The sequence below is a fragment of the Musa acuminata genome, chromosome BXJ1-5, assembly GCF_036884655.1.
Source record: "Musa acuminata AAA Group cultivar baxijiao chromosome BXJ1-5, Cavendish_Baxijiao_AAA, whole genome shotgun sequence".
Classification (NCBI taxonomy): Eukaryota; Viridiplantae; Streptophyta; class Magnoliopsida; order Zingiberales; family Musaceae; genus Musa; species Musa acuminata.
Genome location: NC_088331.1, coordinates 7,966,541 through 7,987,478, shown reverse-complemented (window position 1 = coordinate 7,987,478; position 20,938 = coordinate 7,966,541). Strand labels below are relative to the sequence as shown.

General features: G+C 37.1%; 3 protein-coding genes across 7 annotated transcripts; 2 read left to right on the top strand and 1 right to left on the bottom strand.

Moving 5' to 3' along the window:
• The first annotated feature begins 5,938 nt into the window (after window positions 1-5,938).
• Window positions 5,939-10,677, top strand: LOC135673530 (receptor homology region, transmembrane domain- and RING domain-containing protein 1-like). 4 transcript variants are annotated; one of them, XM_065182572.1, is made up of 5 exons: window positions 5,939-6,284; window positions 6,365-6,604; window positions 9,109-9,504; window positions 10,134-10,221; window positions 10,394-10,677. In XM_065182572.1, exons 1-4 carry the CDS (start codon window positions 6,113-6,115, stop codon window positions 10,214-10,216), a joined length of 891 nt encoding a protein of 296 aa, XP_065038644.1. In that variant the 5' UTR covers window positions 5,939-6,112; the 3' UTR covers window positions 10,217-10,221; window positions 10,394-10,677. The 4 variants fall into 4 exon arrangements, with proteins under 4 accessions (XP_065038644.1, XP_065038645.1, XP_065038642.1 ...); XM_065182573.1 differs by having other exon boundaries at window positions 10,389-10,677; XM_065182570.1 differs by having other exon boundaries at window positions 10,325-10,677.
• Window positions 10,678-11,780: 1,103 nt separating this feature from the next.
• On the top strand, window positions 11,781-14,695 carry LOC135673529 (F-box protein At4g35930-like). 2 transcript variants are annotated; one of them, XM_065182568.1, is made up of 6 exons: window positions 11,781-11,927; window positions 12,084-12,124; window positions 12,848-13,244; window positions 13,360-13,434; window positions 13,937-14,046; window positions 14,138-14,695. In XM_065182568.1, exons 3-6 carry the CDS (start codon window positions 12,894-12,896, stop codon window positions 14,391-14,393), a joined length of 792 nt encoding a protein of 263 aa, XP_065038640.1. In that variant the 5' UTR covers window positions 11,781-11,927; window positions 12,084-12,124; window positions 12,848-12,893; the 3' UTR covers window positions 14,394-14,695. The 2 variants fall into 2 exon arrangements, with proteins under 2 accessions (XP_065038640.1, XP_065038641.1); XM_065182569.1 differs by having other exon boundaries at window positions 11,781-11,930.
• Window positions 14,696-14,804: 109 nt separating this feature from the next.
• LOC135673528 (GDSL esterase/lipase EXL3-like) lies at window positions 14,805-17,646 on the bottom strand. The gene is made up of 5 exons (XM_065182567.1): window positions 17,374-17,646; window positions 17,168-17,298; window positions 16,863-17,096; window positions 15,186-15,441; window positions 14,805-15,086 (listed from the first exon to the last, which is right to left on the bottom strand). Exons 1-5 carry the CDS (start codon window positions 17,624-17,626, stop codon window positions 14,893-14,895), a joined length of 1,068 nt encoding a protein of 355 aa, XP_065038639.1. The 5' UTR covers window positions 17,627-17,646; the 3' UTR covers window positions 14,805-14,892.
• Between the last annotated feature and the right edge of the window lie 3,292 nt (window positions 17,647-20,938).

Genomic DNA, 20,938 nt, shown 5'->3' with positions numbered 1-20,938 from the left:
TGCTTTCACAGGCCAAGCTACCCAAAAGGATTTGGGATGAGGCTTTGAGGACTGCAGTTGATGTGATCAACTTATCACCATGTATAGCCCTAGATGGTGATGTTGCAGAGCATGTATGGTCAGAGAAAGATGTTTCCTACAGGCATTTGAGAGTATTTGGTTGTCGTGCATTTGCACATGTTCCAGATAATGAGAGGTCCAAGCTGGATGGTAAGTCTAAAGAATGTATTTTTCTTGGTTACTCACATGATCAGTTTGGTTACAGGCTTTGGGATCCAGAAAAGCAGAAGGTGTTCAGGAGCAGAGATGTGGTCTTCTTTGAGGATCAAACCTTTGAGGATTTGAAGAAGAAGGCACCAGCCAAGACTTCTGTAGAAGGATTAGCAAATTGTGACCCAGTTATTCCTCCAGTATATCAGGGTGATGGGGGAGATGTGCAGGAAAATAGTGTAGAGCCTAATGTTGATTTACCTGCAGGACATGTTGAGCAAGAAGAAGTAGGAGAGCAAGTTCCCGTAGAACCTCAGTTGAGAAGATCTTCTAGACAACGTCAACCTTCCATAAGATACTCTACAGATGAGTATGTGATGCTTACTGATGCAGGCGAACCAGAGAGTTACCAGGAAGCAGTTGAGAGTGAGCAGGAAGAGAAGCAGTTGCAGCTTCAGAAAATTCATACAGATGACAACGGAGCAGACATGTTGACGAAGACCTTACCAAAAGAAAGACAGGAGATATGCCAACAGTTGGTCGGCATGGCTTCACATTGAGGAGTCATGGGACAGCCTCCCTTATGGGCTGAAGGGGGAGGTTGTTGGGCTGATAGCCCATATTCAGCCCATGTGGGCTAGGGCAACCCACAGCCCACACCCCCTCTTAATCTAACCCTAATTAAGATTAGGGGGGTGTGGTGGCTGCGTTTTAGAGGCAGATTAAAGCTATAAAAAGGCAGCAACGAGGCAGATCTTTGGAGTGGCGAGATTCCAAAGAGAAGAAGGAGAACAAGACAGAAAAGGAAGAGAAAGAAAGGGAAGAAGACAAGGACAACGCAGAGAGACTGTTCACAATCATCTAGCAGTGTTCTCATCTCATGTTAGATCAAATCTACAGTAGACTCTTGCTGTGATTACTTGGGGAGGTTTTAGATATTGTGGGCAGTGATGTGATCCTTGTATCCCAGTTATTCTCTTGTGGTTGTTGCTAGGGTTTTGGGCAAGAGATTGAGATTTGTATATTCATTATTCTTATAGTGGATTATCTCTAGTTTGCCCCATGGTTTTTACCCTTCACATTGAAGGGGTTTTCCACGTATATCTTGGTGTTCTGTTTGATTGTGTTTCCATTTTATTCCGCTGCGTATTTTGGTCTTCTAGTATTTGTTCCTATATAAAGGTTATTCCTGTTTATATCCCCATCAGAAGTAGATTAGGAGCTGATGCCGAGTCTGTATAGTAGATTGGTAATCTAATTGAATTTTGTACTAATGGTAGCGATGACTTAGTATTCAGTTTCGATGGTAAATCTTATAAGTTTGTTTTGTTTTTTAGAACACTAACTAATTAGATTTACTTAAAATAAGATAATATAAAGTGATGTAGATGTTCTATTATTAGTGTTATCTATCCAAACGGCATTGATGCAATCAACATTGATGAGGGTATAAAGATGAAGTGATGAGTGTTTACGAAGAAGTTTATAATTAAGAGTCTCTTTAAGATATTGTAAGATACATTTTGTTGCAGACTAATATGAAGTGGAGGGTCAATGAATGAATTATGATACTTTACTGACTACAAATATAGATACGTAAGATAAATACTATAATTAATAAAGTACTTATCGGTATTATATGGGATATGTAGTAGGGTTAATATTATATAATTTGACCAACTTAGTGATAGAGGGTGGGGTGGTGATTTCTTTGGTATTCTATATGTTCATCTTTGATGATAAATCTAAAATGTACTTATTTTGAGATAGGAAAAGTCTAGAAATGTGAACGTTGCTTTCACTCTCGAAAAATAACTTAAGGTTTCTAGATGAGAATCAATTTGTCAATTGCTCAAGAAATTGTTTGATCTTGATGGATAATAGACTAGTAGATATATAATATATCCCTTTTGGAATAAAGAGGACTTAGATTTAAAGTTAACAAAGTCGACTAAAATAAAAAAAAATCCAAGTTCCTTATACCGGGATCTTGGAGCTTGGCAAAGTCCATAAATAATTTTTTATAATTTATAAATATAGTTTGAATATTAAGGACGAATAAAGTAAATAAATTACTACATAAAGATATCTTCAGTCAATGTCTCACATAAGAAAGCATTGTTAACATATAGTCCACGTACATGATAGCCTTGAGTGATAGCCAAACTCAGGATGAGTCGAATTATCATCGGTTTAACAATCAAACTAAAGGTCTTTATGAAATTAACACTAGTTGTTGGTGAAACCCTTTGACTATTAAACATGCTCTGTATTTAGTAATAGATTAATCTGAGTTTCGTTAATTCAAAAGATTCATTCGTATTTGATGAAATTTTGTATAAGGTGAGATAGTACAAGGGTCCATGTTTTTGTGCTTAGATGATGCTTATGGGTTTAATAGGGTCAGATGTAGAGCTTATGGTAATATGAAGATTAAGGATTTGATATGATTTGAAGATGTCATTTTTAGAACATATTGTCATGTGATGTCTAGGCTCGGTGATATTATTGGGTTATATTGAATGTATCCGAATTGGTGAAGAGTTGGTGACACATACTTGATCATGTTGATGCATTTCAGAGTCACTTAGCTAAAAAAAAGATAAAAACATCATGATGCTGAGGGCATTATTTCATTGGGTGTTACAAAGTAAGTTAGTAAAAAAGGTAGATAAAAAAATTACAAAGGAGGTGAGGTGCTACTAAACTGGAGTAATAATAAAGTATAGGTCTAGGGAGAACAACTAGTTGATAGGGTGAGAGGTGCACTTAAGGGGGTCTGAAGTGTATTCATATGAACTCGGTGATGGATGGTTGTTGTAGTAGCTCGCATTACTGAAGAACAATATTTTAGAAAGGAAAAGGTAAACTTAATAAAAATAATATGATGTGATTCAAAGATTTTATGAGTCTGAAGATCATAGCCTTAAAAAATATTATCTTCAAGGGAGTATCTGACGAAGATACAAGATTTGGATCTTGACGTTAACTGATGTGAAGCATAATACCATTTATGAAGGTTTTGAGTTTTATAAAATAAAATTTTAAATTATAATTTATATTATAGGATTGGGATAAGCATATAGTTAATGAGGTAGATTGTAGTCTGAAAGACTGTTGATCGAAATGTTAATGACATGGAGGTTTAGTGTAGGAGGGTAAGACCCGTTTCAACTATGTGTCGGTGCTTTCGTTCGACGGATCTAACTAGTTGAGGTGTGTGTGATAGTGACTTTAGATGTTATATATCACATGATGAAATGTAAATTCTCAAACCTTGATAACACCTCTTTCATAAACTATTTTAATAGTAGAATTAAAGAATTCTCGACTATCTTTCTAAAACAAGTAAAGAGTGACTTCATATTTATATTGATAGAATCATCTATATTTAATAAAGTAGTCTATAAAAATGATATAAAATATAAAATTATCAAAGGTGGTGATTAGGACAATGTTCCAAATATTAGTATAAATAGTTTAAAATGATTTGAAGTAGGATATGAAAGACATTTTAAAAAATAACTTGACTTTTATTACTAAGGCAAACATTATAATAACTTACAATTCTAAAGTTTAAATAAAGTAATTAGAAATTAGTTATTATTGAGTGAAGGATAACATATAACAAAGGTGACGATGCTACATCGATTAGAGCAACAATTGATATAAGAGCGATTGATCGGAAGATTTGTAAAGTTGATGGCTACTTGTAAATATGTCTTGATTCTAACATTGGAACAAGGATGCCCTCATGCTCAATTCCTTTATAAAAAAATAATTAGAAAAAAATTTAATAGAGATATTATTCTGTATCCAAAATTAAGGTACAAAAATAAAGTTTATTTTGATATTAAGTACATACAAATATCAAGTGTAAAAGTGCATGTGTGAATTAAGTATTGTGGAACCTGTATGAGTGATAGGGATTTCATTACTATTACTAATGATGATATCTTCATTATCTCTATAGTCGATTTAGATGAATAAATTCTATAGATTAGAAGTTTATAATGAAAAGCACCAATGTCAATAATCTAATAGCTTGGATGAGTAGTCGGAATAGTCATAATATTTACTTGAGGCTAATTGGATGTAGTAATAGACTTGGGTTGAGATCGATAAATTTTTGCTTTGTGTTCAATTTGGTCACAGAGCTAATAGATAATTTTTTACTAATTATTATTGTTGTGATGCCAAAACTACTTATAATTATAGTGATTACTGTTGAAGTTATTTTTCTAAATTGTTTGGGTTGAAGTTGCCGGTATAGTTGGAGAGTAGATAGTGTAATGAAAGATAATGATTTTGTGTGTTACTTATGTGTTCAGGAGACATCTCGTTCAGTGTTTTATTAAAGTTTTTATTTATTTGATTATTATTTCCTTTAGAATTTTGATTGAATCGAGTTGTGATAGTTGGTTCCATTTTTCTCTCTTCTCATTTAAGATAAGTTTCATGATTAATCAACTTGTTATATAGTTATTTAAATGATATTGGTAAGTCTAAGTGTTGAAATTACTATCGAGAGTATGATAATAGCTTCTTCATCACTCATGAGATGACCTATTAAAGCTAAATTATTTATAATAACTTTTAGATTTTATATATAATCAATAATAATACTTTTCTCTTGTGTTATTTTCATCAAAGTAAATCATCACAGTAACTTATTACCTGAGTACAAGAATAATTAGCGAAAATAGTTTGTAACTTGAGTATGCTACTAATATAGTATTGGATAAAGAAATTAGTGGTGCTGTGCTATGGAGCTAGTAACCAATGTCTTATAAAATAAGATGATTTTGATATAATTATAATTTATGATTATGATTTATCATTAACATTAGTTCTCTTGGTATTTAAATATTTTATATTTAAATAATTTTCGAGTACATCAAGTTATCGATATGACTTAGTAAATCATATTTAAAAAGAACATTGTTGAATAGGATCTATAATTATCGCCGGACAACTTAAAAGAAATTAAAGTAGCTACATGGAACTTGGAGTGTCAAATACTGTTGATATTCGGAGGAAGAGATGTGGATCAAGTGTTATCTTATGATCAAATTCAATCAAGCATGCAGCGAATCAAATTTGATGGATGAGATGGAGTAGATCTGAAATAGATTAAATTTAGAAGAGATCAAATAAATTAGAACTAATAAAGTGGTCTTCTTTGTTGTCCATCTTCTGATTTGATCAGATTTAATGAGGTGGAATAGATCTGGATGAAGATGGCTTTCTTTTCATCATGATGAAGGTGGCATCATGATGCTTACCATTCGTGGGCTTCGAGTCCATACCTTTGTGGAATTTGTTGCAAGTGGATTTCCTTTTCCATTGTCTAAAAGTTCGAAAGTAGTATATCTCATGTGCCTTTTACCATTCAACCAACCAAAAAAATTCAAATTAACAATTTTTTATTCTTTAAAAAATATTATAAAAATAAAAAATACTTAATAAATGTTGAGTTGAGTCAAATTAACATTATCAAAAAGAGAGAAATGAACCATATAAACATGAACCCACCAATAGTGAGTGAAATGAAAAAAGGAGTCGCTTCTTGAACCCATTAGGCCTAATATTTCTTCTTCTTTTTTGGTTGAATTTAATCCAATAATTTTAATTTAGAATAATTAACCAGAAATTTTTATTTAAATAGCGTTTATTAATAAATTAATTAATTAATTAATGGGTTAGGGTCACCCGACGACCCGAGCCAAAACGCTAGAGGTGCGTTCCGGTGAGACGTTTCCATGTGCACCAAACCACCATCGACACCGCCATCCGCATTCCCTCCGGTGGTGACGCAGCACACGAGCCAACCATCGGCCCACTGAGCGAAGCGAAAGATCGCTAACTGAAGCACTACATATCACAGGGTGATGCTGCGGCGATGACATCCTCTGGTCGCCCCCGTCGCCGCCTCGTCCGTGGCTTTGCTGGTTTCTTCTCCTACTCTCTCTTCCTCGTCTCCGTCTCCTCCCTCCTCTGCCCCTCCGACGCCCTCGTACACCTCCGCTCCAAGCCATTCTCCTTCACCTTCATCGACGCGCCCGCCCGCTTCGGTGATTTCCCGCTCCCCCTTCTATCCATTCTAGGGTTAGGTTAGCCGAAAGAATTCGCTAATCTCGGGTGGTGCTTCCAGCTGTTCCGGTCGATGGACTGGGGATCTGCGGATCGCTGCACGCCGCCGAGCCCCTTGATGCGTGCTCCGTTCTCAGGACTAACTGGACTGCCGTAGGCGACAGCGGCGGAGGAGATGCGAGGTTTGTTCTGATCTCCAGGGGCGTGTGCAGCTTCGAGGAGAAGGTTAGGAACGCCCAGGATGGTGGATTTGAGGCTGCGATCATATACGACGACCAGGAGAAGAGCAGTTTGTACTCCAGTGAGTGCACAATACGGCTGTTTCCCACCCACTCTTGTTCTTGTTCCTGTGATTGCTTTTCCAGTGAGAATGGGCGCCCGCCCCGTGATTATAATCATCTTTCTTCAATTTGTTTGTCAGGTTTTTGAGAAAGCAAAATCTTCCAGCCATCACATAATGTTGTGCACATTAAGTGTCTTCTCGTCCTCCTCACTGGACCATAGAAGGATCACATTATGGATGCAAACTGGACATTTGTCGTTCGGACCTCTATGTTATATCTTGAGGAGGTCCTTATTGCTGAAGCATACAATCAACTAGTGTGGTGCATAGGATCAACTAATTTTGGATAACTCGGCAATGCAAGGTTTTATGTCAAACTGGTGCTAGTAACTATTTAGGCAGTTGGATAATAAATAGTTCTGGGGTGGATACAGGTTTTCCAAATGTGTTTCTCACCTAGTTGCCGAGCAACTAGTAGCATGATAAAGCCATTTGCTTCAGAAGAAGATTTAGAATGCAAAAAGAAGGTAATTTGGAAGATTTGTTGACTGATAAAAGTTTTGGGAGGGAGAACGATTGACATATAATTAATGATATCATGCAGATGTGAATTTGATCTGTATTCTTTAGGGACTATTTGCTTAATGATACAAGGTATTTTTTGGAGTTAAATAACATTGTGAATTTGTGATATTATTATTATTATTGTTATTAACTTATTATTATTATTATTTACAGTTCAAAACATTTTTATCTTACAAGCAAGGTTTAAAGTCATGTTTATGAATCATATCAGGATCTGGCTATTCAGACTGGGGGTTGGGTTTTGGAAAAATGATCGGATTGTTAAGTCTAATTTGATTCATATATTAGATCATACATAGGGTTTGTGTTGTAAAGGAAAAGGGAATATGTTGCCAAAAGGAGAAGATAAAATATTGCTAGAACTGAAGAGAAAATGTTACAGCATATCATGGCCATCTATTAGAATTTATTATCAACCTATGTTGTTGTCCTTTTTAGGCTCGATGATTTACATTAACTAATCCCTTTTATAGCCTAAAATAGATTAAAAGTTTCGGTTCTTTTTCCAGTAGCTGAATTTAAGTTCAGGTAGTAGTCTGGTACCTTATATCTCAATAGATCAAATCTTATACAGACAGCAAGTTTTGTCTCATTTTTAGCATCATGCCCTAGTCTATCAAAATTGCTTATGATTTATTAGTTTAGGTCAACATTAGAAAAGGACTATCACTGTTGTGGTTGATTTAAGTGAAGCAATCTGATCTCGATGACTTTTTTACTTAATTATTCTTCTATTGTAGATAATGGTTATCATGCAACTCTTTGTTAGGTTTATAGAAGATTTTGAATTTTTGAATGTCTTTCTTCTTTCTACCCAACCTGACCCCTTCAAATATCTAATATTACTTCTGATTATCCCTCTTCCAACCATTTGTATGGTTTCCTCATCTGGACTCAACAATTTTCATTTCCATCTTACTTTATCAACCATATAAATATGTTCTGATCCATTCAAGGACCTGATAAATGATATGAGATCTTCCTGCTACTTGTCCTCATTTGATACTAGCATCTTTTGCAGTAACATCTTTATTTTTCCAGTTCTGGCATTTACAAACTGGCTTCATATATCTTTTAATTTTTTTTCTTGACATGGAACACTCAGTTGGCTGCCATTGCATTTCCAAAATTTGATGTGGAAATATTTTTTTTGCAATTTGACCATTGTGACCAGTCTATATCCATCTTGATTATTTTCTTTTTTTATCTTCATTTGCATGATGCATATCAATCTGCATGGGACATCTGTGATCATACTTTTGAAATACTGAAGTGATTTACTATCTTAAACGTTGAAGATATCCAACTCGATAAGTAGAAGATTTGAAAGATTTAGTGATGGTAAACTGGTATTGGGTTGAGAGACTCAGATGAATGAGCACAACTGGAGGCTTCAAGAACTGTATGATGATTAACTAGCAGATTTGTACTAAGACTTCTTAATGTGAAGGCTAGAAGCAGCTTAGGTCTTGGAATAAAATGATTGATCTATGGATATGAATGGCTGTCCAACAGAGATAGGAACTTATGCTTTCATAACCTGGATTGTCTACCATTTCATAACCTTGATGCATTTTATGAAAGTTTCACATTTTCTTCAGCCTTTTCTGATGTGCATGTTAAGTTCCTTTTTCTCTTGTGACTTGTGGGTACTATGTGCACACTGTGGGTAAGGATCAAATTTGTTTGCTTTTGTTAACTTGTTGGTTTCTTTATGCCTAGATAATGATATCCTTCTCTACATTAAAGCTTATTGGGTGAACTCGTGAGGCTTAACTCTACATGTAATACTGAAAATTAGATGCTTACTCTCCACCTTGATTAAATCATTATTTACTCTTCTTGTATCTTTTGTGCATTCTGTTGTTCAAATCTTTGCCTTCTCATCTATATGTGTTTCTCTTTTCATTATATATTTACATATTATGTGGCTGCAGTGGTTGGAGATTCTGCTGGCATACATATACATGCAGTTTTTGTTTCAAAGATGGCAGGTGAGACTTTAAAGAAGTTTGCTCGAGGTGAAAAGGGCGAATGTTGTATAGGATCTTCAATGGACGAGACTGCCGGAACCATCCTGGTTATCTCCTTTGTTTCTCTTGTTGTCATAATAATGGTACTTGCTGCATTTATGTTGGCTAGAAACTGTCGGCTTCTTCGGAATGGAGTTCATAGTCAGCCTTCTAGTATGAAAAGAGAAGCAGTGGAAATGCTTCCCTGCTTCACATTTAGAACTGCCTACTTAAATAGCAAGCATACAGCAGAGACTTGTGCTATTTGCCTTGAAGATTACAGAGATGGAGATTCCCTGAGAGTTCTTCCCTGTCTACATGGTAAGCTGTACTAATCATATTTCTTGTTCTCCCTGTTTCTTTGTCAAACATTCCATCTTTTTGTAGTTTCTCTTAGTCTTCTGAGGTTTCTTGTTGAAATTATCCAAGATGAATTAGTTCATTGGAATGCATACTGGGAACCATTGGGTGTTATCATCGATAAGATTCATTCATTGCCAATGGGGTTTTTAATGCTTGAAAAAGCTTCCTTTTTCCAAACTGGACAATAGTGATCTAGTTTGGTAGCCTTCTGATTTTTCGATTAGGCTTGGTTGACTCCGGAATGATTTTACCCTCAAATATATTGGCAACACAATGAGTTCTTGTTTTTGTCATCAAGTGATTCATAATTTGGAAGTCTGTTGTGGCTCCTGTTTCTTGTCTAAATAATGATTTTACCTCGAATGATGAGTTGTGAATTTTACAGAAATAGATGAACACCTGCTTTGTACTAGTTTATCAGTGATAACCTCTAACATTGATGAAACTAAATTGATTTATAAATGAGTGGTATACTTGGTTGGTTTTGTGTCCCTCGGGCGTTCGTCTAATATTTTGGTTGACATCACCTTGTTCATCACGATGCTCACTTTTTTCTTGTTTCATGATATACCTAATGACTTGTGCAGATTTCCATTTGGTGTGTGTTGATTCCTGGTTAACGAAATGGGGAACATTTTGTCCGGTCTGTAAACGAGACATGCGCTCATGATGAAGGTATAACTACTAACTTAAAATTGATTCAGTTCAACTGTTTACAAGTACTTGGCTTCTATATGTACATCCGGTCATGGTCGAAATTAGACTTTTTTGGGTTTAGGATGATTCTTCATGAAACCTGCTCCAACCAATATCTTGATGGAAATTTGTATTTTGGTGTCAAGAGAAGAATAAGCACGCATGGAGCCAAGGCACCTTGTCATGCACGATGCTATCAAACAAGCAAGTGGGTGATTGTATTCGTCCCAACTTTTGAGCCTCGTTTTGTTTGTATATGTACGAGGGGAAGAATGGGAATGTTATCTTTGTTTGAGATCACTGCTCCTTTGGCAACTTGTGTTCCTGTAGTGTTTTGTGCTTCACGGAGTTGGCTTCTCTGTTATATGATGGCATTGGGCTGTATGTAACTCTTTGTGTGGCCAGAGTGCAGGTCAAATATTTGTATCACCTCTACTCGTTGGTGTTTCCAACAAATTGTATATATGTGTAATTATCACTAAACCCGCACAAGGTGTCAACCACACGCAGAAGACGCATCTTGGGGTGCCCGACCCCCACCCAAGTGGATGGGCGATCCCATCATTTGATTCTGTAGTTATTGCATATGTTACGTCTTGCTCGCCGCCCGGAGCTCAGTTCAGTCGCGCTTTCCGTCAAACAGTTTCTAGGCGCCTAAATACATATCTATGTCTTTGTAAGCGACAAAACTCGGCCTTTTCAGACACAAGTGCTAACTCCCAACTAGAATAGGACTTGAGCTGATCGAACCTAAGTTTTGAACTATGTTTGAATTAAATTAGAGTATTATTCGAATTGAGACTGAGCTAAATTAGAATTTGACAATGATTTTGAACCATTAATCCAAAATGACTGAACTCAAATTAATAAGTACACACCATCATTCCTTAAATAACTTAAGTTTGAGTCAAATTTAGGGATACCAAATCTGTGTTTTGGAAGACTGAGTCTAATCAGTTAATTAAACCCGATTGCATTGAATGCCATCATTGCGAAAGCAATGTATCTCTTCCATTTTGATTACATAAAAGATACGAGTCACTTAGTCGTTACCTAAATAAAAGCATGGAAAAGCAGGTATACGACGACACGATGAATCGTCTCAACAAGCTAATCCCATTAATAACCAATTGAAGGACCCGTCCAAATCTTCACATCATAGGATTCCCTTTTCTTTCTAAAAAATTATAAGAAAAGAATGGGGAAAAAAATATTATAGTATGTCAACTATTTTTCTTGGATCCCCATAAACCTGACATGGGGGAGGCAGAAAGGAAAAGTATCCGAGGCTAAACCTCGTGTCTTCCCCCATCAACAAGATTTCGGCACTCCACGTTACCAGAAAGGATCAGATCAAAGAATAAATAAATAAATAAATATATATATATATATATATATATATACCTTCAAATTAAAAAAATCATATATATATATATATATATTAATTTATATTTTCTGCTTCCCTCCATAATCCGAAGTTTAAATTTTTAAAATGCCAAATCAAATAACCCTACATCGAGAAAATCGATTAAAAGAAACAAAAGCGGAGCGTCACGAGCTGGCGAACGAAATCATCGGAGCTCGTCGCCGCGCTCTCCGCCGTCGGATCGGGAACTGCGGCGACAGCTGCGGGCCCTAACGGCGCCGCCCGCTCCCACGAGTGCACGTCCAGCCAATCAATTAGGGTTGTTGTTCTCTTTCCTGACTCTTAGTCTCTCCTTTGCCTCTTTTGCCGTTCCAAGATTTGGCTGGTTTCTGAAGTTCTGTTTCAGGTTTTGGTGTTGGGTTTCTGACTTCGGTTTTCCGAATGTTCCTTTGACGATGGTTTGCTCGTGTTGCAGAGAAGATGCCGGCTGGAGCTGGGAGTCGAAGCTAATCGCTTGTGAGTTTCATGTTAATGATCCTGCAAATGAGTGGGTTTCAGCATCTTGTGTTTTCTAGTTTCATTCTTTCACACATACATCACATTGGCAATTGGCCGGGCACTCTTGGTTGTGTTTGGCATTGGGTAGGAATCACCAGCCAATAAAGACAGAGTCTGAATGGGATTTAGATTATTGCTGTTAATTCTAGTGAAGGAATCAGTACCTTTTGCACTATAACAGTTGCTTGTAGGATGTGCAGGATTCCTGCTGTCTGTTCTTTCATCATTGAACCTGTGCCGTCCAGGTACAGTAATCCTTTATTCATGTAGCTTTAGATTTTCTTTGAGGGTTTTCCCGGAATGGTCCGATCGCCGGTAGCATATTCCCTTACAAAAAAATGAACTTGATGCCCATATGGGTTTACTTGCTTCTCTAGCTTTGTTAAGTATCTTTCTAATGTGGTCTTTAGTTGTTGAATGGCCATAGTTGTAACTTTCTTTTATAGAAATAGTGAATCAGTCAGTTTGGTTCCCCCAAATGCACTTGTAGCTTATGAATTGATTGAGGAATTAATCTTCAGAACTTTATTCAGTTTCTTTTGCTAGAATTATTATGTCACGAAACTACTATGTTTTTGTGCTAATATGTAAACCATTTTGTATCAGTTGGTAATTTAAGTGCTTTTTTTTTCCTGCATTGGGCGATACCTCCTTTTTGTCCTTATTTCCTTGAATTGACAGTCAGGAAGCAGAGAAGCCCTTGAATTATTTTGGGATATTCTTCCTGATGAGTCCAGAATCAATAACATTTCGTCAAAAAAGGAGGATGAAGAATGCCAGAAACAAGTACATGAACCCAGGTGCACTTGTGCAGCTCAGTTGCAGCAGGACCACTGCCAGATCTTGTGCAGATGTAGGGATGAAAGTGGTTATCTTGGAGTCTAAGGAAGAAATAGATAAACTACATCAAAATGAGGTTATCCGAGAGAGTATCCCTACTGTGTCTCCTGTTGGGGTCTACCTTCAGCCTACAACAGAAGTCAGTAAGCAACAGAAACAGCCTCAAACACCTAAAGCACAGCACGCTGTCGATTCTGATGGTCTTTCAAGGCTTGAATCTCTTCCTATGGATCTTCTGGTGTGTGTTGGGAACAATCTTTTTTTGATACATTTTCTCACTTTTGTTATCTATGTTAATTTTTTTATTTGCTGTTATGGCATGACCGATGATTTTATTTCTTTCTTGTTCTAAGGTTAAAATCCTGTGCTACTTGCATCATGATCAACTAAGAGCTGTTTTCCATGTTTGTCAGCAAGTTCGAGCAGCAGTAAGTGCTCTATTTTAGCTTTCTTTGTTGTTCGCAGCCCTGATAATTGATGTGAATTGAGCCTCTCTTTTGTTTTATCTTCGTTGATGATTCTATTCAAACATGTTTGCTTTCTGATAATTGAGTTTCCTTTCTTCTACTCATAGCCTTCTTATATGTACATATATCTCGAGAATTGAGTTACCTTTTCATGACTATTTATGAATGTAGTTTATTATACAATGTCATCCCTAGTTTTGTAGACTTTATAAAAGCTACTTTGTCATAGCTCTTGCAACGACAATTTGTATTTTCTTTTTCATCCCTTCTGTTACTTTTCCATAAAAAAATGTTCTCCTTTCTGAAGTTCCCATCTTGTGCATGATTTCCATAATATTGCATCAAGCTAATTTTCTGTCAACGATAGGAGATCATTTGACTATATGTTGTTATTAAGATTGCAGCACAAGCTTTATTTGATTTCCTTAGATAATAATATGACAAGTCTTGTGCTTTGAGCCAGGTCCTTTTGGCTAGGAAACAACATTTTAATTACACTACTCCAGACAGGTCTAGGCAAGGGATGCTTAGGAATAGAACTCCTGTTCCAAGTGAACATTGGTCATTTGTAAGGTACAGCAGAATAAACATAATCATGGAAGCTTCCATTTCCTTTAATTCCACATTTTTCCTATCTTATGCTTATATTATTTTGCATTTCCAGGAAGGAAGGGAAGGGTATGTGGGTATCAAGCCCACACACTCCAAGAGCTCCGAGACAAGGACCTCGTCCTCCTCGTCTTCACATAATGGATATGAAACAAATTTCAGCTGTTCTTTTCCAGGAGTCTACATTATCTCCAAGGCGCATTGCCCCTCCAGGTTTGCCAAGGCCACTTTTCAAGGCTGTGGCTTCTACTAGAGTTCTAATTTATGAAGATGAGCTCTGCCAGGCAGTAGCACATAATAAGCTTCGTTAAGGCTTCTATTGGAATCTATTTTCCCATATACATTCTGCCCTTTTCCTTTTCTATATGTATATGGCTTAGTATGCAGGTGTGCAGCTTGCAACCACTGCATCTAAGAATTAGAGGACAGTTATGTGGAAATTATCACCTCAAAACGACATTGGGTTGTATATAGATCTTCATACAAATATTACGTGATCCTGATTTTGCTTTTCTGTGAAATATGCCTTTTCTTCATAGATGACATGGATTATGCTTTTGTGCATCATTTAGACTAGGAATCTCTTTCGTTTCTTCCGAGGGAAATTGAAGTGAGGTTTCAAGATGTCATTCCAAAACTCTTGAAATATTACATGTAGAAGTGGAGTGCTGATAATGAATCATCATTCGGAAGAACAAAACAAAGGCACAGAGAAGAAGAGATGATCAGGAAATTCTTTTTAAATGGTCATTATATTGCCTGGCAACAGAACAACACATTTTCTATTTATTACTGGTGAATTATCAAGTTTTAGTTTAGTGATGACGGATACTGCCTTAAAATTTTTTTTATGATAATGTTATACGCTCTCTCTGTAGGGTGATAGGTGTCCCAGAATAAGTACTTCGAAACATCTTCACATGGGGGTGCAGTGAAGCTATTACAAGTAAGTGTAACCTCATAAATTCCTGTGCCGCAGCATCCCCTTGCAGTCTCCTTGAATCCTAACAAATGAAACAATACCAAGTAAGAAGCAAGGCTTTGAGCTTCTGATAAGATTTTCGTGAACCGCTTATGATGAAGATTGCATTGATTATATTTACCATAAGCTTCAGGGCGTTGCATCAGATCAAGCAAAGATGTGTACATATCAATGAAGAGTATTCTTGATCCTGGTAGGGAATGGTTAAGCCTTTGCAACTCTTTTGATAGCTCAGAGTTGTATATGACTGCAGCTTGGTTATAGAGATCGGCACATTCTCTTTCAATCCCTCCTGCCAGAGTTCTTTGTGATGGTAGGCACCCTATAGGAGATATTCCTGAGACACTGATCCTTCGTGCCCCTAAATTGTACAGTTCCTGAAACAAGTTTTGAGCTTCTTTAGTATCTTTGAAACTGAAAGGAAGCCTTGTTTTAGTGCAGCGGCAATAAGAAGACAAACACTGCTCTGCTCTTTTCCTGGTTGTTTTACTTAGTGTTGTGTAGGTTTACCTTCACTCATTTAAATCAGTAGCTTCCTCTAATTTGCAATTTTTTGCTCAATAGACACGATTCTTTTTAATCATTTTCTTGCTGTTTGTGGCTTGAGCTAGAAATTTGTTAGGCAGTGATAGCTCATTGAACAAGTGTTTTGAACCTTATTTTCGATGAGGATGTGGAACGGCAAAACCATCACAACCAATGATTAAATTTCCTTACTGTTGTAAATATGTAAATTTCCAGTGAAGCTGGGAGCTGAATGAAAGTGAAGTTCTGTCACTAGTTTCTAATATGCAAGATTTTCATTCTTTTCTTACTATTGAACTAAATAGTCTCATATCCAGTTTTTGATTGACAGTTGCTGAGAAATTTTTTGGTAAATTGTTTATATTTCTTGTCTGCTAATTTATTATTCGGTTGTTGGCAAACAATATCTAAACTTAGTGAAGTCAACTTTTCCATACAGGCAAATGATAAATGCCAAAATGTATGATGTGTATCAGATAGACCATTTATTTTGTTACTAATGGCTTGATGACCAGCAATGGGATCTAAAACTAGATGGAAGGGCTTAATTGTTTGTGAGGATCTATAGCGTTTTAGATCATTATGAATAATGTGGGTTATCAATTTGGATACTCTTTTATGCTTTTCTATAGTTTAGCATAGCTAATTGGTACGAAGGGAAAAAGATTACCATTTGCCAGCCATATATATATATATATATATATATATATATATATATATATATATATATAGTCACTATAAATTGTGCATGAATTTCCTAATGTCACAAAATTAGTTAGTGAGCTATTTTTTATTGTCAAACATGATTTTTTTTTTGAAAATGTCGATCTTAAAACCTTATAAACAAGAATCAAAATCTAAGTCCATGACAATTGTTCAAAGATGGACTAGGCAAATAATTCAAACAAAAGCCCAACGAATTTAGTAGAGAAGAAAAACATAAATAATTCAATAAATATTTAAATTGATAGGTAAAATCTAAATTGATAGGTTAATCCTAGATGAAACATATTGAGCAAATGGTGGTTCTCTGAGAAATTCTTGGAAGCCCTCTTATCAGCACAGTAATGTTGTAGTTTTATTTTTATTGTAGTCTATGCTTTCCCTGAATCTGTTGTAGTCTGCCATTCGTGTACTCTTATGTTGTACAGTTGAAGACGTGATCCTTCCAAGAACTTCTAACAACGAGGTTGCATGCAGAGCTCGAACTCAAAACGAGAAGCCATTACTCCATTGCTTTTAGCAAGAGACTCGGTAAAATGAGAAGGAATACCTGCACGAAGCTTGTAGCCGTCTCCACCACAAACTTAATATAGGAGGGGAGATCGTACTCTGCTCTGCGAAACGGTGTGGTAAAGTACGTGTTCGCCAGGTCATCGGTCCCCGTAATCACGAGGTACAGACTCCTGGAGATGATGTCCCGTGCCTTTCTCTCTCCCGCAATCTCTTCCAGCTTCTTCATGTACTCCTTAAACATGTTGAGCTGCTCGCTCATCGGTATAGCTTGCTGCATCAGGCATTCGAGTCTTTACGAGTACAAGAACAGGCAAAACTACAAGGACGGATAGCAACGGATACCACCAATTCACTTGTCAGAGGATCGTATCCCGAGCCACCTGAAGCGAAGCTTACGCCGGTGAGGAGGTCCTCGGCGTCGAGCTCTGTCCCAAGGTATGCTGGTACGAGCTGCTTTATTCCTAGTCTAGAAGCTGGAAGAAACCACCAGGCTTATTTGCTCTCCATTAGTTCATGTAATCTGACTACACTCTCATCACACTTACTACCTATCATGTCGGAGGGGATCTTCCCGTTGCTGAAGCGGCCGGTGGCTTTGTGATCGATGAAGTCTTTGCCGTAGGGCGGGAAGTTGCATTTGACGGTGGTGACGATGGCATTGTTGTTGCCTGGGTCTACGACCGAGTCGCCGAACACTATGAGCGCCGGAGTTGTTCTGTTGGAGGACCTAGCTTGGGCTTGGAGGACGTAGGGGAGGAGGATTAGTAAGCAGAGTCTAGCGAATGAAGCTATCATGCCCATGCTTGCTCTTCCTGTTGCCTTACCGATGGTGTGGGAGGGAATTGATGGCAGCGTCAAGTCTTTTATAGCTACTACATGAAGTTTTACTTTGATTGCTGATTTGCGTACCTTAAAAGGATCATCGACAGTGTGTAATATTTGTGAGCTCAAGAATCACAGCGGTCTACAATCTCCTATCATAGAAGCACGCAAAAGAACAGATTTTTGTGTGGCTTGTAGGTGTTGTCTAATGTGCAAGAGAAGGAATCAGTAGTAGTTCATTCAAATGTCTTATGAATCCCAAAATTGCTGTCAAGCTTAAACCTTTCTGACTCTGTTGGAGCCTTAATGGCTTGAGAACAGATATAACAAAAGAAAGAAAATTTTTTCTCAAAAGAATTGAGTAAAGGATAATAAATTATGTTATCCAAGACAAATTTCTTCAGCATAACAGTGCTGAAATTTTTCATAGAACAGTTCTCGACTATTGAAAGCAAAAAAGAGAGTTGATGGACTTTGTCATTTTATTTGGCTTGCAAAAATGCCTACTTTTGAGTCTTCTGGCACTCCTAAAGTTGTTAATTGAATATGGACAGGTAGAAGATTGGCAAAATGAGATTAATAGATAGAAGTTGGGGCACTGAAAGACCCTCATGTTTAAGTAATTAGCTATGATTTTTCCCACCTAACTCAACAATTTAAGCAACAAAGTCATGTAGTGGATGAGAATTGTTTGCCCGACAATTGTGTCAGTATGCCAAAAATGCTGAATGTTGGCAATCAAGCTGCCTACATCAACATGTTTAGGTCATGTAATTATAGGTCTTTTCTTTTTCATCAGAACAAGGTCATGGCCTTAAGCAGCGGGCTTGGATGGATCTTGTAGTTTACTTGTGATGCAAGATGAGCTTTTCAGCTACTTGTCTTTTACTCACAGATATTGGTCCTTAATATCTGTGTGAAATATCCAGTATATATGATTAATCCTTAAGTTAAATATTGGTTCATAATTCGAGCAATTATTCATCAAATGCCAACCTGCATCAGTCCATTATTTGTAGACAGAAGCTCCATCAGGAGAACTGTGTTTCTTCCTCGACGCTGTTTGGGAGTCCATGGCAGCATTCACGAATAATATAAATCACTATTTGCTGCTGTCCAGTTGAATAAATATGAATGGAGCCTTGAGACTGTGAGTGATGAGGATCAGATTTTATTTGCCTAAGTTCCATTTCGACTTTATTGACATTACGTAGATGATCTCTTCTTAAGGGTGAAGCTATCCTTTGTGTGTTCGTCTGCCTGCCATTGACACGATGATTACTGTGGGATGGAAGATTCTGCTACATCTGCATCAGTTGATGCGTCGTGATCATCGCATGTCATGGTGGAGAAGGAAGCGTCGGCTTTGCGTTTCGTCCGACTCACTATCAACTCTGGCAGCAGCAGCAGCAACGAGACTCGTTTGTCCACTGCACCTGCAGCTCATACATCTGTGACGCTTGGTTGTGTTATCTGTATCCAATCCGATGCATGCATGTCTTTTCCTATTGCGTTTGTGATTTCGGAGCTAATTACATATGGTTAAAAAAAAAAATTATATATATATATATATATATATATATATATATATATATATATATATATATATATATATATATATATATATATATGTCGGGGGTCGACGGTTGCATCGGTGCTCCAAATCCCCGATGTTGGTTGCTCTCCATCCATTGCCATAGTCGCCGTCGCAACTGGTAGACTCCACGCCGGCACTCGGTACCCTCAGATGCAACCAATTTTAATGAGCTAGCCCCTGCTATGGCTAGCGGCTTTCACGACAATAAGGTCCTCACTATTGGCTATGAGGCCAAACATGATGAAATGCTCAGGAGTCGTTAGTTGCGACAAGAGATTTGGTGATTAGTTGATAGGCGTCGACATAGACTACACTAGTTGTAATGATGACTACGGCGACAGATGAAGGGAGGTTGACGTAAGGGATTTAGAGCATCTGAGTTGGGGACGACGTCACCATTTGTTATCATCGAGTCCTATCGAACATTAAAATTATCTTTTATCATTTGTTTTTATATATATTTTTTTATAAAACTAATAGGATAAACGAACATAGATGTTTCACTTTCGTAACTTAACTATATGAATGTGAATATAATTTTTTAAAATATCGAAACATTAAAGATAACTAACTACCATGTATAATTATTAGCCTGCGATTTTGTCTTTTGGATAACGACAATTAATTAGAATCGGATGATCACATGTTTCCTAGTATGAGTGTCGGGTGGACAATTATGTGCGAGATTTTGATGAGCTATGGATTTCTTACGATCTAAAATCCGTTGTCGTGTGACTGTTCTCTCTGAACAAGAAAAGGTGTCCATCTTAGTCTCGATGAAATGTTTCTGTTGTACTATGCTTGTGCAATTCCAAGCTTGTACGATAGTTTACTTGCATGATACTACAAGATTATACTAACATAACATTATGGGAGTAGATATGGTATGATCTAATTATATTATACTCGAGTTTGAATTATCTTGATTAATAAATAATAGATTTTTTTATTCATAAAATTTAGCTTATCCAATTTCATCATCCCTTGAACATTGAACGTTGGAGTTTGAAATATCATATCTAAAATATTATTTAGTAATGATGTATCAGATCAGCTAACATAATTAGTAGGAACTTTGATTGTTTAAGTCAAGTTTCGTCTTTACTATTTATCTTTTAAATAAATTTTCGATTATTAACAGTAAAATAAAAATAATTAAAACAAAATCTAACTCTTCCTTTTGATTGAAGTAAAGCTTACCCGCCGCCGTGTAATCCTAACATAAACGTTAGGACGAAGAAACCCGAAGAGGGTGACTCCCCAACACACCGCAAATGTTCTCTTTGGTGCCGAGGAGACATGCATCTGTTCCTTAAAAGCACCTCTACCGAGCTTTACCTTCTCCGCGAGCTCACATGGACTACGTTGCTTTTGTGTCGCGAGCCATGGAGTTAGCAACGAGGACGAAGCAAGAGTTGGCAGCCGAGGAATGCTGCGTTTGCTTGTCGAGGTTGGAGGAAGACGAGTACGTGACGCGGCAACTGCCGTGTGGCCATTTGTTCCACCGAGAATGCATCGGTACTTGGCTGAGCTCGTGCAACCGGAGTTGCCCTCTTTGCCGCCGATCCGTCGACGTGAAATCCATGAGCATGGCGGCACAGCCGCAGCAGCTCACCGAGGAGCTGGTGATTTGGTTCTCTTCCTTCCATATTCCTGGCTTCTAACAACAACATGCATATAGTTTTAGCTCGTCC